Source organism: Muscardinus avellanarius (genome assembly GCF_963383645.1).
Source record: "Muscardinus avellanarius genome assembly, chromosome: 3".
Taxonomy (NCBI): Eukaryota; Metazoa; Chordata; class Mammalia; order Rodentia; family Gliridae; genus Muscardinus; species Muscardinus avellanarius.
In genome coordinates this window covers 14,388,102-14,402,685 of record NC_137788.1, presented here as the reverse complement: position 1 = coordinate 14,402,685, position 14,584 = coordinate 14,388,102, and the positions used below count along the sequence as shown (strand labels likewise).

Sequence of the window (14,584 nt, the reverse complement as noted above, 5' to 3'; positions counted from 1 at the left end):
AGAACCAGCTAGCTGCTGGAGTCTCTGCACCCCCACCCCTTGGCTGCGCAGAAGCTCCCCCAGGGCCCACAGCTGGGGTGACTCTTGGAGACCTCTGTAACCAACTCCCTGGGCCTCACAAAGGAGGGAAGGAAGTCCAAGCCACAGGTACTTGCTGAGTGACCCTAACCCCCACCGGCCCAAGGTGGGGGGCGCTGGCCACAGCTCCTCTGCGTGGCCCTGCAGGCTGGGTTTTGTTGTGGGTTTTGCGCACCCCGTGGTATGGCGTCTCTCTCCGACCCGCCCTCCAGCCCCCTGCGAGCGACTCTTGACTTCACCCACTAAGTCAATTGCGGCCGCTTCCCCCTCCCCACCGCCCCTCTCCCGTTTTCTTCTCGGGATAATGGGGGCTCTTTGTGGCCTAATCAGCCTCCTGAGGGGCGGGGGGGGGGGGGCTGGGAGCGCTTCCCGCGCGGTCGTTGGTGGAAATGAAAGCGGGATTAGGCTTTGGCCTGGCCCACACGACAGTAAAGCGCCACCAGGCATTCGCCCCTTCAAAGTCCCTTTCGAGGTTTGGTTACTTTATTTCTAAAGTTGTTTGTATTCTAAAGTGGTCATTGAGGCGCGAGGGGGCGGCAGGGAGGAGGCCCTGCGGCCTCCTCCTCCATCCCCAGGCACCGCCTGGGCTCGGGCCTTAGGTCTGGCCTCTACCTCCTGCCTCTGAGGCCCTTGGCTCTCAGCCCGATTGCTCAGATAGGGAAACTGAGGCTCGAGAGTCGAGAGCCACTGACTCAAGGTTCCACGCGAGGGATGGGCTCGGGATTTAAACCCACCGCCCAGCCCGGAGAGGAGAAAGCAGGATTGGGGTGGGGGGCCAAGGGCGCGCCAGGCGAACCTCCAGGTGTCTTCCCTGCTAGCCGTCGAAGAAAAGCAGTTGGACCCTCCTAAGCGGAAGACTCAGCTCCCTTTATTAGACAAAGTTCCCGAGCCCTCTTTCTTAGGGTTCGCCTGGACACCTCCCCCAAACGCCAGGATTCTGTAATAATTCAGAATCTCCTACCCACCGCCACCACCAAAGCGGGAGGGGCGGGCATTTTGAATTTGGGCCTTTGCCTCCGCAGGGGCAGGGGCGAGACAGAGGAAGGGGAATTACCCGCGAGGGTGGGGCAGGTCAAAAAGCAAAAGAAAAGGTTTTCTTCCAGCTGGGCCCCTTCTCCCCTCCCCCACTTCCCCCCCAATGGAATTTCTTCTTTCAATCGGATTGTTTTGGCCCATCGGAAGGGTGGAAGAGTAAATCCGGGCTCCTGAAATCCAGGGAGGAGAAGACTCCGGGGATGGGGGGCGTGGGAGGGGGTCGTAGTGCAAAGTGGGGAGGGGGCTGGAAAGCCGTGTCCAGGCAGCAGAGCTGGGTCCCGGGTTACTGGAGGGCGCTGGAGATTGAAGGCGCTTCCCAAAGTGTCTACCCAGAACCAGAGGGTTGCAGAGGCTTTCCAAGGACTCCTCTAGATCACTGCCAGCCCCCAAACTGTCTCCCTGGAGGCAAACGAACTCCAACTCGAATCCGATTCCCCTGTCTATGCAGCCCAGATAAATCTGGTAGGAACTTTAAAACAAGTTTCCAGGAAACCGGAAAGCCTGGTCCCGGACTCACAACCTGCACACACAGGTGCACACAACACAGCGCCCAAACGCACAGGTCTCCCCAGGGAGTCTCTCTCCATCTGTCCCAGACACCTCAACACCTGAGGTCTGAATTCGAACCCGCAGCCGCAGCGGCTGCCCCACCTGTGCCCCGTGCTGAGGCTGGGGACCTCGGAGCGGAGTAAAAAAGCCATCGCCAGGCTGGGCTGGGGCTCCACAGGGTCGGGCTCTCCCGGAAAGCACCCCAGTAAAGTTCAGGGTGGAGTTTTCAGGCTTCTTCTGGCACTCTCCGCCCCACCCCTTTTTCTGTCCCTGCCGGCCCCCTTTGATCTCCAGTCTTTTCGGCAAGTCAGACAAAGAGTACGGGGAAGGCGAGAAGCCGGCCGGCAGCTCCTCCCTCCTGGAACCCGGGAGCGCAGCGAGGCGGCTGCCCCGGGGTTGCCTACGACTCCAGAGGTCAGCGTGGGGGTGCCTGCCAAATCCAGCCCCAGCCCCAAACCCAGCCTGCCCCAAACACACACACACACACACACACACACACACACACACACACACACACACCCTGGAAAGGAGGCAGGCAGGAGGCAGGGAGATCCAGGTAAACTCAAAACACTTGTACTGAAAGGCCTCTGATTATTTATTTATTTTTTTCTGGCTTCAGAAGTTCCTGAGGGAAGGGGGCCATGTGGATTTCTCCTGACACTTTGCACATTGTCAGGCACCTCCTAGGTGTTCACCAAAATGTCCACAGAATGAATGAAGGAATTCACATTTATTTTTCCCAGAGGGAAAAAAATTATTTATTTTTGGTGGTACAGACCAAAGAGGGACACAAGATTTGTGCTTACCTCCCAAAGTAAAGGCCTCGGAAAGGACCCTTTCAAGCGCCAGGAGGAGGGAGGGAGAGTGGGCCGGGCTGCCAGTTTTGGAAGTGCGGGCCGGCTCTCTTCGGCGCCCATCTCCTCCTGGGCTCCCTGCCTCTGACGCGGGCCTGGGGACTCCAGGAACCTACAGATGTGGGGCTGGGAGCGGGGGTGTGGCCTCCAAGAAGCCCGGGACCTGCTGCAAGGTCGGGCTTGAGGGGCAGGTTTTTTTTTTTTTTTCTTTCCTTTTCTTTTTAGATTGTATCCCATTTTTACAGGAGTCCAAGATCCCCCTTCTCCGGGATAAGAACCTTTGTCCTATTCTAATTCTCTGCTTGTTCACGGGGACACGGTGAGGCTCAGAGAGGCCAAATGAGTTGACCAAAATTCTGTCTCTCGGGGAGGCTGCAGACCTTCCCACCCTCCCTGCTCATCCCATCCCCGGCCTCCCTCGGATTCCAAAGCAGACGCCCATGGAGTGCAGGCCTCAGCGGAGGGAGCGGACGCTCAGCCTAGGGGGATTGGGGCCGGGGGGGGGGGGGGGGGGGGTGTCGCCTCGCCCTGACTCGACCTCCAGCCGGCTGGGGGGGGGTAGTGGGGGTCCCGGCCTGCGCCCGCCGCCCCATCTCAAAGCCCGGGACGCAGTCCAGGCCCTGCAACCCCGGGCGGCCTGTGATCTAGGGACGCCCTATAGGAGGGTGTGCGCCCCTCGCCCGCGCCCCAGCTCCGGGTCGCCTCCCTCCCGCCTCTGATCGAGCTGCAGGGTCGCAGGGCCGCGCTGCAATGGTGGACCGCCTTTGCGCCGCATCCCCGAGCGCGCTGTCCATAAGGGGGCTCTGCGGAGACCCAAAGGGCGGCCGGGCCCGGCGCCGCCCGCGCTCCGGCCTCGTCCCCAGGGCGGCTCCGACCCCAGGCCGGGCCGGCCTTCGGCGGCCGCTGCCTTTGTCCTTCTCCCCGCTGCCCCTCCGCCGAGCTGGACGCGCCTCTGACTTTTCGTGCGCGCTCTCTCGGCCCCGCCGGGCTCTAGCTCGGTCCACCTCTGCGGCTCGCCGCCTCCACCGCCTCCTCCACCCACCCCTCCCCGGGTCCCCGCCCGGGCTCCGCTCGAGGCTCCTCCAGGCCCCGGGTCACCGAGTTCTGGAGGGGGTCAGTGACTGACCCGCAGACTCGGGAAACCGGCCAGTGCCTCGCGCCAGACTTGCAGAGCCCGACGGCGGCCTCGCGGCCCCTTAATCCACCCGGACTCGGCTGAGCTGCCGGACGGGGCGCCCGGGTCCGCAACTGGGGGCCCCAGGGGACGGCGGCCCTTCTGAACTGGATTTGGGGCGCGCGCGGACCCCCGCCACCCCTCCCGAGCCGCAGCGGCTGGCGGGCGACTCCCCCCTCCCCGGGCCGAAGTTCGCCTGCAGCCCACCCCGCCGCCGCTTCCCCTTCCCCGCACCCCTTCCTTTGGCCCCCACCTCCCCTTTGCCCCCCGACCCCTTCGCTTCCTCCTCCAGGCCCCTCCCCTTCGCTGGCTAGGAGCCCCCACCCCACCCCGCGCACTCCGGACCCGTCCCGGCCTCGCCTCTCCCCACCCCACTTTGTTTGAAGTTTTGGAGAGATCTGTCTACTAATGGCGAAGTTTCCCCCTTAGGTCACCGTTCTGCCTTGATTCGATTTGGGAAGGCGAGTCCCCTCCCTCCCCCTGCCCGACCCCAGTGGGGCCAATCTCTCCCGAGCGGGTCAGAAAGCGCTGACCCCATTTCCAACTTTTCCTCTTTCTGCCAGAGTTGGGGGGAGGGGGAGAGAAGGAAGGTCGGGGACAACAAAACCTGGGGGGGGGGCATCGCAAACTTCCAAGGCCTCTTATTCCGGGTCTCCGCTGGGTTCCCTAATTACACTATTAGACCGGAGTGGGAGGGGGAGAATTATTCTTCTGGAATTCCTGGAATGTGCCCCCCTTAGTCTTGGCCTTCAAGGCCTCGGAGCCTCTCAGGAACCTTCCTTTTGGGGCCTCTCCTGTGTCCAGGGACCCACCCAGCCAGGCACCGTCTGCTCTGGGGTGAGTTCTGTCTGGCTGAGACCCAGAGCTTCTGGAGCCAGAACCGGGACCTTAGATTTTTATAGCCTTAGGTGTCCTACAGAAAGAAGCTGATCAACTTGGTGGATGGTGATAGAATATTTCGAAATAAGACCTTCTTCAAAGAGGTTACCTAAAAGGAGATCTCATTTGCTCAGCCGCCCCCCTAAAAATACAAGTCTGAAATAACATCACTTATATATAAATGTACTGCGCGACAACTATCGTTTTCAGAAAGACATTCCTTTAAAAAAAATAATAAAGCCCAATAATCACCTTACTGCTTTAAGGCTACTGTTATATGGTGCTTTAAAAAAAAACCCTTCCATGTGAATTCCACTGAAAATTTGGAACGCTGTGAGAGGGGCGGGGGCGCCGGGGGTGGGGGAGGTTAATCCGGGTTTAGCGCTGCGGTGCAGTCTTAGGACCGGGGTTAGCCTGATTGCGTTATCTCGTCCCAACATTTGAGACGCCCATATTTTACCCAGCCAAATAGCTCGGAGAGGAGCGCAGATGGCTGCCGTGGTCGCGCCTCAGGAAAATGTGTTATTAATATCTAAATAACTTCCCAATACTGTCTGGTAAATCTCCCCTTCACCATTCCAAATGATGGATTCGTTTGAAGTCTTCCCCTGACCCCCTCTTCCACTGTCTGCCTCTCCTCTCTCTCTCTCTCTTTCTTCTTAGCCAGGCTTATTTCAGACTGGTAAATATCTAATTCCTTTAGCTGCTGCGCCGGCGCTCGAGTCTTTTAGGTGCAAACGCCTGGGCAGAGCCGCGCGCGGCGCCCCGGGGTGCGCACACCGCGGCGCCCTCGCAGCGGGGACCCCGGGGGCCGGGGCGCGCTCCCACCCGGCCGAGCCCCCTCCTCGCGCGCCCCGGGGCCCCCGCCTCGGCTCCCCGCGGGGCCCCAGGGGCGCCCCCACCCCGCCCGGCCCCCCGACGGCTCCCCCCCGGCTCTCCGGGGCGGATAATTACGCGCGCCCGCCTGTTCTCCCTTGTTTAAAGTTTGTTTTCTAAAGGTCTTCTATTAGATTACGCGCGTACACTCCCCCTCCAACCTTATCTCCTCCTGTCTCGTCTCTCCTGGCCCGTCACACTCGATTTAGGCCCGGGTTTATCTGGCAAACACTTTTGCCGACTCTGTTTATTTACCGCGGGTTCTGGGGCTGCGCGCGCCGGCGACGGCCTTTGTAATGGTTATCGCTTTATTGTTCGGCGTCGGTGTCAGCTCCCGCCTCCCCACCTCTACCCGGGCTGGGGGTGGCGGTGGAGGCGAAGAAAAGGGGGAGTCTTGTCGGCCCAGTGTGGGCTCGGCCCCTCGCCGCGAGCCCCCTCCTCCGGGACGCCCCCCCCACCCGCCCCGCACCCTCCCTCTCCCCCTCCCGTCTCCCCAGGCCGCCGCCCCGCGCTGCCTGGAGCCGGGGAATCGCCCGACGCCCTCCCGTCTTCCTCAGAGCCCCCATTATGCGAAGCTGATCCCACCCTGAACAGCCTCAAATCCCGCCTGGACTCTGTTTGATTAGATTGCCAACCCGGGGTAATCCTTTGATTCGGTAGAGTGTCAATTACCTTGCTCTAAACACACATTTTACAGAGGAGGGAACTTGTTAGTTTAAATCAATGCAGATTGTTTCTTGATAAATGGATGTTCCCCTTCCCAGTCCCTGGCCCCTCTTGGAAGGCCCGTCTCCCTGGCCCTCCCCTCCCCTCTCCTGTCCTCACCTGGGTGATAAACAGCGTCCCTTCCAGGTGTGAAGCCAGAGGAGGGAAAAATAAATAAATAAAACTGTGTGGGCTGTGGGGAGCCGGGGCCCCCCCTTCCCCTATTCATTCGCTCCCCGGAGCCTAATTAAATTTGGCAGGTCCTTGTACACGCAATCTAAACAGCTTCCTCCAGTGTAGCGAACGACCGAAAACCGCATTAGCAGCTATCGCCGCTGCCAAATTAAATTGTTTCCCACCTCCGTTTACAAGTGTCTAAAACCCACACTTCGGGCTCTCCCCTCCTTGCGGATTCTTCCCCGTCATTTCCCACTCCACACCTGTAAGTTTCTTGCCTTAGAAATAAATTAAGGAGGAGGAAAAAAAAAAAAAGCAAAGAAAAGCAAATCTGGCTGGCATCCCCCTTGCACCTCCGAGGGCCTTGCAGACCCAGGACATCTGAAAATTCTCTGGCCACAAAAGACAACACCTTCTCCTCCTCCTTTTCTTTTTCCTCTTATAACCCCCCCCCCCCAGTATTTCCTGTGAATTGTCGCCCTGCTAGGCTTCTACCTAGAGACCAGAAAGGTTCCCGTGTTAGGTCTGGTCAGTAGGGTCTTTGGCTGTAGTCCTGTCTGATGCCTGAATCTCCGGTGTTGTGTTGTTGATACTGATCCCTTAGCCCTCTGCAAGCCCCTGTCCAATTCCTCCCAAGAGTCTCTCTGAGCTCAGAGTCGGGGGGGGGGGTGTCCCCTTCTCTTTTTTCTCCCCTGATCCCCGGAGAGAGCTTAAGCAGATGAGGGCGCGTGAACGCCCACCGCCCTGTCCAGGTGTGCAGAGCTTGGCCGGAGCCCTGTCTGCAGTGGTCTGAGGACTCTCACACCAACCATCCTAATAACTCAGCCTTAACAAGGATAAGAGAGAGAGAAGGGGAAAAAAAAAAAAAACCACGCACAGTCTCATGAATATCAGCCCAAGGGGAGCAGAAGTGAGCTGTTCAGAGATGAAAGTGCAGAGAAATAAAAGCTCAATTTAATCTGCTTTAAAACCCTTCAACTTAACGTTTGTGCTTCAAACTCTGAGAGTGGGGACTGATTGCGGATAAATAGTTTCTTACCATGCCTGGAAGCTATTACACCCCTCGCCAACACAGTTCCCTATTCAGCAGCCCCAGTTTTCATTACCAGCTCTAATAAGTCTTAACATTATTAAATGCCAAGCAGACGATAGGGAAAAACGGACTCAGGGAGGGATCTCTCTTTAGCGCTTAAAGAGGAGAGCTCTTAAACCCCTTCTTTGGCGGCTCCCTACCACGAGAGGGGCAACCCCCGGAGAAAGCATTTGTCAGGAGCAAGAAACCAAAACAAAGTTGTAGGTGTGCGCACTCCCTGCCCACCAGGCTTCACTACCTCTCCTGACCTGGATGACTGGGCCCTTTAACTTGGCCGGAAAAACAGACTGTCTAGGGACGGGAGAGAGTGGAGGGGTGCATTAGGAGGCCTGCTGACTACGGCCACCTTTCAATAAGAAACAAATGCAACGTTTCCATAGGTGGGGGCACAGCCCTTTCTCCCCTGCACAATGCACACCCATGTACAATCACATTGCATACCCACGAGAACCCCACTGGCACAGACCAAAACAAAAACAAAAACAAAAACAGGGGCATTGCGAACCAAAGGCTGGTGGGTGAATAGCCACCCAAGGCCCGCCATCCTCAGGGGTCACATGACTGTCAGGATACTGCCACCCCCACGAGGCCATTTCCCTTCTGCAGCTCCTCTGAGACCTGGTTCTCCACCTCTGTCCCCATCAGAATCACCCGGCTCCTCTTTAAACTCTTGGAGACCGGAGATTCCTGGTTCTGCTGCTGGGAAAACCTCTATCCTGCGAAGTCACCTGTGGCCTGGACTTGTAAGCCTGGCCCAGCTCTGGAAGCCCCTTCGTTGCCTGAGTCGTTGCCTTTCCCAGGGGAAATGTTACCCATTTGTGCTTCCTGGAAGACTGACTTGAATGTATCCCCTCCTTACACACACACACACACACACACACACACACACACACACACACACCTGAGGTCTTTCCAAATAAATGCAAACACTTCAACCGGGGGGCACCTCTCAGAAGAGATGTCTGCTTATAGTATTTGTCTGGGAAATACTATTACAGTTCTGTGCCCCTGACCTGCCGCTTACATTTAAAAAGTCCAACTAGTCCTTCTAGTAAGAGCTAAAAAAAAAAAAAAAGCATTGGGCCCCCCCCCACAGGGGTCCCAGGCTCTCGGAGGAGTTGTCAAGCGGCTGAGGGGGGGGGGCTACTCAGCCCCGCAAGTGGCCTCCCCCAGCCTTCCAGGCCCCTCAGCCGGTTTGGCACAGCGGGGTGCCGGGCACAGCCGCTCCCTTTCTTCCCCGGGCCTTTGTCCCGGGCGGGACTGCGGCTCCACTAGGGGTCCTGAATGTCAATAGCCCGCCCCTTCCCCGGCACAGAGCTGCTCTCACAAGGGGCTGCCCGCCCCCCAACTCTTCCCCCTCGGATGGGCCAGCGGGGGCTGGGCCTCCCGAGCTTGTGGGGCGCTGTCTTTGGAAGCGGGCTTTGTCTGTGAAGTTCATCTCCAAGGTTGGGAGGGACCGGGCAGAGCCGGAGAGAGAGACCTGGGATAGGCGTGCTGAGGACTCAAAAAGGAGTGCCGCCGGCAGAAACCTCTGGAAGGGGGTTCTTTACATCTTAAGCCCCTCTCTTCCCCAAGCCACCGTTTTGCGGGTTCCCAGGCCCTCTCATGTCTTTCTCTGCCTGCGCCGGGCTCCCTGCGGGTTTGGGGGCCGCCGCTTTCCCAGGACCAGTCTCCCAGGCTCTGCATCCTCTATTTCCGCTCAACCCCACTCCACACACACATCCCAAGTCTTAAAGAGAACTTCGAGGAAGGAGATAAGGAGACAAGACACTCTCTCCTTTCAAAACTTCCCCAGTCAAGTAACAAAAGTGCAGTTGTTTTCGGCGGGCCGGCAGGCGCTGGAAAGATCAACTCCTCTTTAGAGCACCAGGAAAACTGGCTCCCCCTGGCTCACGCCGCAGCCCCGGCCCCAAGCCTTGCTAAGGGCGGCTGAGGGTGCGTGGCGCCTAGAATTCCCCCATCCTCGCACCCCGGGAGCCTGCCAACGCGGCATCAGCTCCCCACCCTGCCCGCCGACGCTCAAGAGGAAGGCGCCCTTCTGCGAGCGCTACTCAGGGCTGGGAGGCAGCCGGCTGCCCTCGCTAATTTTTATTGATTGCGGCAGTCAGTCAACTGTCAGGCGGGGTTTCAAGGGACCGTTTAGAAAGCGTGTGAGGGTCTGGTTAACAAATTCATTTACGGAGCCTCGGGCCGGCTCCTCCTTCCTCGCCCCCCCCCCCCGCCTTTGCCCAAGTTGCCTATAAATAATTGATCAACACCGGGACCAGCAGCCAAAACACCAGCCCCGGAGGATTCACGCACCAGAGCAAACCAGGCGCGCATTGGGGCTGCAGGCCTCGGCGCCAGGCACGCTCCCCAGGGCACAGAGGCCTCCTGTTGTCCCGGCCCCATCGCGCATCGGGGCCGTGGGCTTCGCACCCTGTTCCTGGCACAGTGAGGCGGCGCGCGGAGCCCGCCGTCTCCGCGAAGCCTGAGCGGCCCAGGCTGCCCGCGGCCGGCCAGGTCCGCTGCACTTGTGGCCGTTCAGGCCGGGCAGGGAGAGCGAGCCGCCGGCCCGCAAGTGAAGACGCACATCCAGGCGTCCAGGCCCGGCAGGTCCCTACCTTTGTCGCCCAGAATGCCATCGATGCTGTGCTTGGCCTTCTTCTCCACGTCCTCCTCCTTCTTGTCTGCTTCGTCGTCCTCCTCCTTCTTCCCGAACTTGATTCTCAGCACGCGGCTAATCGAACTCACTAAACCTCAGAAATTCAAAGGCAAAAGCACTAGTATAAGTTGTTGGGGTGTGTTGGCCCGGATGAGCCCCCTCCTCATATACACCCCGTTCTCTGGGGCTCCCAGACACAGGTATCTGAGCTATTCAAGGACAGAAGCGAAGCCAGCCACACCTGGGCAGCTGGAGTCCCCTAAGACTGTGTCAGAGGCACCTACTCATGCATTCCTATACACACCCTTGAACTTGTGTGCCTGACACTAGCACATACCCCAGGTGTGCTCAACCCAGAGCCCCCCCAGAGTGCCCCGACCCCGAAGCTGCCATGCCCCAGCCAGGTGCGGCCCTGTGTGCCTGAGTGCACCTGGACACACACACACACACACACACACACACACACACACACACACCCCAGGCCACTTTCCCTCTCGTGGTCAGCATGGTTTGAGGCTTCTGAATTTAGCATCCACTGGCAGCTGGTGGTAGCAACAGAACAGAAATGGCTTGGAAGAAGGGGATCCAGAGAAGCCCCGGGATACCAGACCCCCGGGACAGGCTCCCCTCTCTAGGCTCGGAGAAGCGAGTGCCTCTCACCACCTGAAATCTAGGCAAACTTCCAGTTTCTTCCGTTCCTGCTGTCCAGCCATCCTTCTCTCCCCCTGCCTTTCCTTCTCCCCCTCTCTCCTCCTCTGTCTCTCTCCTCACCTTCCTCCCTGTTTTGATTCCGTCTGTGCTACCCTGGCCTTCTTGCCCGTTCCCTTAACTTTGCTCCAAGTCCCGTCGGCCGTCCCTTCCCCTCCTCTTTCCACCCGCCAGCCCCGCAAGGCTGAGCCCCGAGGCCGGGCCAGACTCCCCGCCAGCCGGGCGGCCGGCGCCCGGCTCAGCCGCCTTCTCACCTGAGGGCACCGAGCTGCGGTCGCAGTGCCCGTCCTTCAGCAGCCGGTCCCGGATCTCCCAGCTGAACATGCCCGGGTTCTCCCTCTTGTATTCCTCGATCTTTTTCTCCACGTCCGGAGTCGCCACCTGCTTCAGAGGTGGAGGTGGAGAGCAGGAGTGGAGAGATGGGGTGCGGGAGGGAGACACTTTTAATATCAACCTCCTAGGAGCCCCCGCTGGGTGAGGGGCTCGGGGAACCCTGCCCCCTGCCCTTTCCCGACTAGAGCTATTCTTCCAAGAAATCAGTTGCTGGCTCCCCAGGAAGGTAACTAAAAGGACAAGGATAAGGAATAAACCCAACAAACCCAATCAGGACTTCCAGGTTCTCGACATCTCAGCTAGGCTGAGAGACTTCCCCGGGTCTGGGGTGGTAGCAGGGACTCGGGGCAGATGGGGGGCCAGCCCAGAGGTGGCTCATTGGCCTCAAAGTCTGGACTAACCCAGGGCTCATTTATCCCTATCCCTGCGAAATCCAGATAATGGGAAAATAATGAGGCTTATCTAGGGGTGAGGGACATTCTACCAATTACCCTGCCCATAGGAAGGGAGAGGCGCCCCAGTGCTGTGGATGGCAGCCAGGGTCCTGACCACGGAAAGGCTAGCTGCCAGTCTCTGCGGCTAAGACACTCACTCTGGGCTTGCTGCCTCCGATGGCCCCGGGCCGGATGGACCCCGTCTCCTGGTAGCGGCAGAGAATCTTGGAGACGCAGCCGTGGGAGACACGCAGCTGGCGGGAGATGACGCAGGGCCTGATGCCGTGGTGGGCCATCTCCACGATCTTGTGTCGGATGTGGTTGGGCAGAGGTCGCCCGTTGATGAAGACCCCGCCGAGCTGGTTGACCCGGCCTTGGCCCAGCGGGGTGGACACTGCAGAAAGGAGAGACAGACAGTGCGGCCCAGGGTGAGGGTAGCTGGGAGACATGGCTGCTCCCTGGGGCTCCATATCTGCCGTGTGAACCCCAGAACCTCCCTGACAGCGAGGGTCTCCAAGGTCCTCACGTTAAGAGGAGTCTGGGAGTTCAGAGATGAGGAAGCCGAGGGAGGGCCTGGCTGGACAGAGAGGGGTGTCAAGGCTGCAAGGGCCTCCGTACAGACCCCCAACTCCCGCCACAGGTAGTGCATGCAGACACACCTTAGGGGGGGGGTTTGCTGAATGTCCCTGAGAAAGGGAGAGAGAGAGAAAGAAAAAAAAAGTATAGCAGAAAGCTTGGTGTAGCTCTAGAGATCTCTGGAACAAGGTTTCTGACCCCCAGGCCCTGGGTCTGCCTGCCGCTCAGAGAGGCCAATAACCCGGGAGACGCGGCCCATCGGCGGGCTCCTCGTTCCCAGTGGTGAAGACTGACCCCTTTTGCTGGTGGCTAGGAAGGGCTGGCTGAAGACTAGCCTTTACAGCCCAGGCTGAACAGCCGGCCACAGCCCAGGGGCTGGTGACAGAAGGCTGCAGGCGCTCCCTCCGGCGGCACCGCGCTGACCTTTGGGGGCCCCCCTTTGCTTCCAACCGCTCTCAAAGTCTGATTTTCGTTTTAAAACAATTTGGGGGACATGCCCCACTGTCCCGAAGCCCCCCCCGAACACCCCACTCGGCCTTAGAGAGCCGAGATCGTCCCCTGCAGGCTCTGCTTGAATGCAGATGGGCAGAGTCCCAGGCTGTGGGTGACTTTGGGACCCGGGAAGACTGACGCCCGCCGTGTGCGCGCGCTGGGGAGGCGAGAGAGAGGCGCGGGTCGGCGTTATGCAAAGTCTACACAATTTCCTCGCAGGAGGTTGGGGGGCACCCGGTGCACTAATCCGGCCTGGATCCCCCCAATTTGGGGACTGAGCGGCAGCGGAGATCTGGAAGATTAGAACGATTTCACAGCCGCCCGAGTAGAGAAAGCGGACAGGATAATTGGAAAGGAGGAGGCGGAGAAGAGGCTGGGGCTGGAGCCTTCCCATTTCCCCCTCCATCTCTCTTTGTAAAACTAGGCGTCTGAAGCCACCCTCGGATTTAATCAGAAATCGTGCCTCGCCTCGCCAGAGTGACTGGGTCTCCGTGGCGGGATATGCCATTAGCGCTGGAGAGCTCTCGAGCGCCCAACTTTATATTCAAGGGCCTCTTAGCGACCGGCACTCGGCGCTCCTCAGTATTCTGCGTCATGTTGGGCAAATATTGTCCTAATCCGCCGCGCGTCCTCGGCCGCCTGTTCCGCTCGCGATGGCTCCCGCCGAGGGCCGCGCAAATCCCCGGGCGCGGGGCTCCCCCGCCTGCCCGGCCGCCCGCGGGCACTTGATCACGGAGCCCTCTCCGCTCGGCCTAACTCGGGGGCCCGGCGCCGGCTCGCCGCCCGCGGGGCCCCCTCCCCGGCCGCCCGCCCGCCCCGCCCGGGCTCGCGGGGGGCTCGTGCGGTTGAAGGAGAGTCATTGCAATAAAATTAAAAATAGTAATAACAAATGGCACAGATCCTCCACGGCTTTACTTACCTAGGACGCCCCGGGCGGCCCGCCCCCCCGAAGCCCAACGACCCCTCAGTGGCAGGTGAAAGGCCTTCCATTAGTTTAAAAAGAAAAGAGACAGAGAAAAGAGAGGGGAGGGCCGGGGAGGGGGGCGCGCTCAGCCTGCCCAGCCGAGGCCCCGCCGCCCCGGGCTGCAGCGGGGTCGCAGAGCAGCCCCCGCTCGGGGCTCGGGGGTCCATCCCGGGACGTCTGCCGAGTCCCAAAGCTGCAGTAAAAAGTTTTTTTTTTTTTGGGGGGGGGATTTTGTTACTATTTATCTCACAATGAGTTTGCTTCCGGGCAGAGAGCTGTTGCTTTGGGAAGCGGCGGAGGAGAGCCTCGGCGGCCGGGCGGGGGGCGCGGTGGGTTATTTCGAAATAAAAGGGGTCGGAAGACCCTCGGGCTGCGGGACGCCGGGAAGCCAGGCCCGGCCAGCGCCCGGGGACTTGCAGGAAAGAGATGTCTGGAAGTCGTGGGGTGGGCTGAAATGCCCCGGGAGGGACCGCGCTGGCGGAGGGCTGGATCCGCCGGGCGGGGGTCGCCGAGCCCCCTGCGGGAGCCCGCCCGGCGGCCTCGGGAACCTCGGGGCCCCTCCCCGGAGCGCTTACCTTCCAGAGGGAAGCCCGTGCGGGGGTAGTTCTGCCCCGGAGCCGGCCGCACCATCCTCGGAACCGCGCCGGGCAGGGCCGCCATTCTAGCGCACGCCGGGGCCGGGTCCAGAGTCGGCCAAAATCGCTCCCGTCCGCTCGCCGCACCCAGCCGCGATCTTTCTTTCCTGCTTCTTCTTCTTCTTCTTCTCCTTCTCCTTCTCCTTCTTTTTTTTTTTTTAACCTCTTCCTCCTCCCCTGCGCACACGCTCCCTCCTCCTCCCCACCCCCCGCCCCGGCTGCGGGCGTCCGCGTCCAGGAGCGGGGAGGGGGGAGCTGGGGGGGGGAGGAGGGAGGGAAGGTGGCGACGACGGGGAAGTTCAAACAAACAAACACTCCAGCCCCGAGTCCGGCTCCGCCACAAGTTGTGCGCGCTGGAGCTCAGGGCGGGGCGGGCCG

General features: G+C 60.0%; 1 protein-coding gene across 2 annotated transcripts in view; it reads right to left on the bottom strand.

Annotated features, from left to right (window-relative positions):
* Positions 1-14,231, bottom strand: part of PAX7 (paired box 7) — a gene marked incomplete at both ends in the record, with an annotated part of 107,158 nt that extends 92,927 nt beyond the window's left edge. Inside the window, 4 exons of one of the 2 annotated variants that reach the window (XM_080690823.1) lie at positions 10,024-10,158; positions 11,027-11,156; positions 11,698-11,933; positions 14,147-14,231. In XM_080690823.1, the coding sequence (XP_080546949.1) occupies positions 10,024-10,158; positions 11,027-11,156; positions 11,698-11,933; positions 14,147-14,231 (586 nt within the window). The remainder of the gene's footprint in view (positions 1-10,023; positions 10,159-11,026; positions 11,157-11,697; positions 11,934-14,146) is intronic. The other variant, XM_080690824.1, reaches the window with a different exon arrangement.
* Positions 14,232-14,584: the final 353 nt, after the last annotated feature.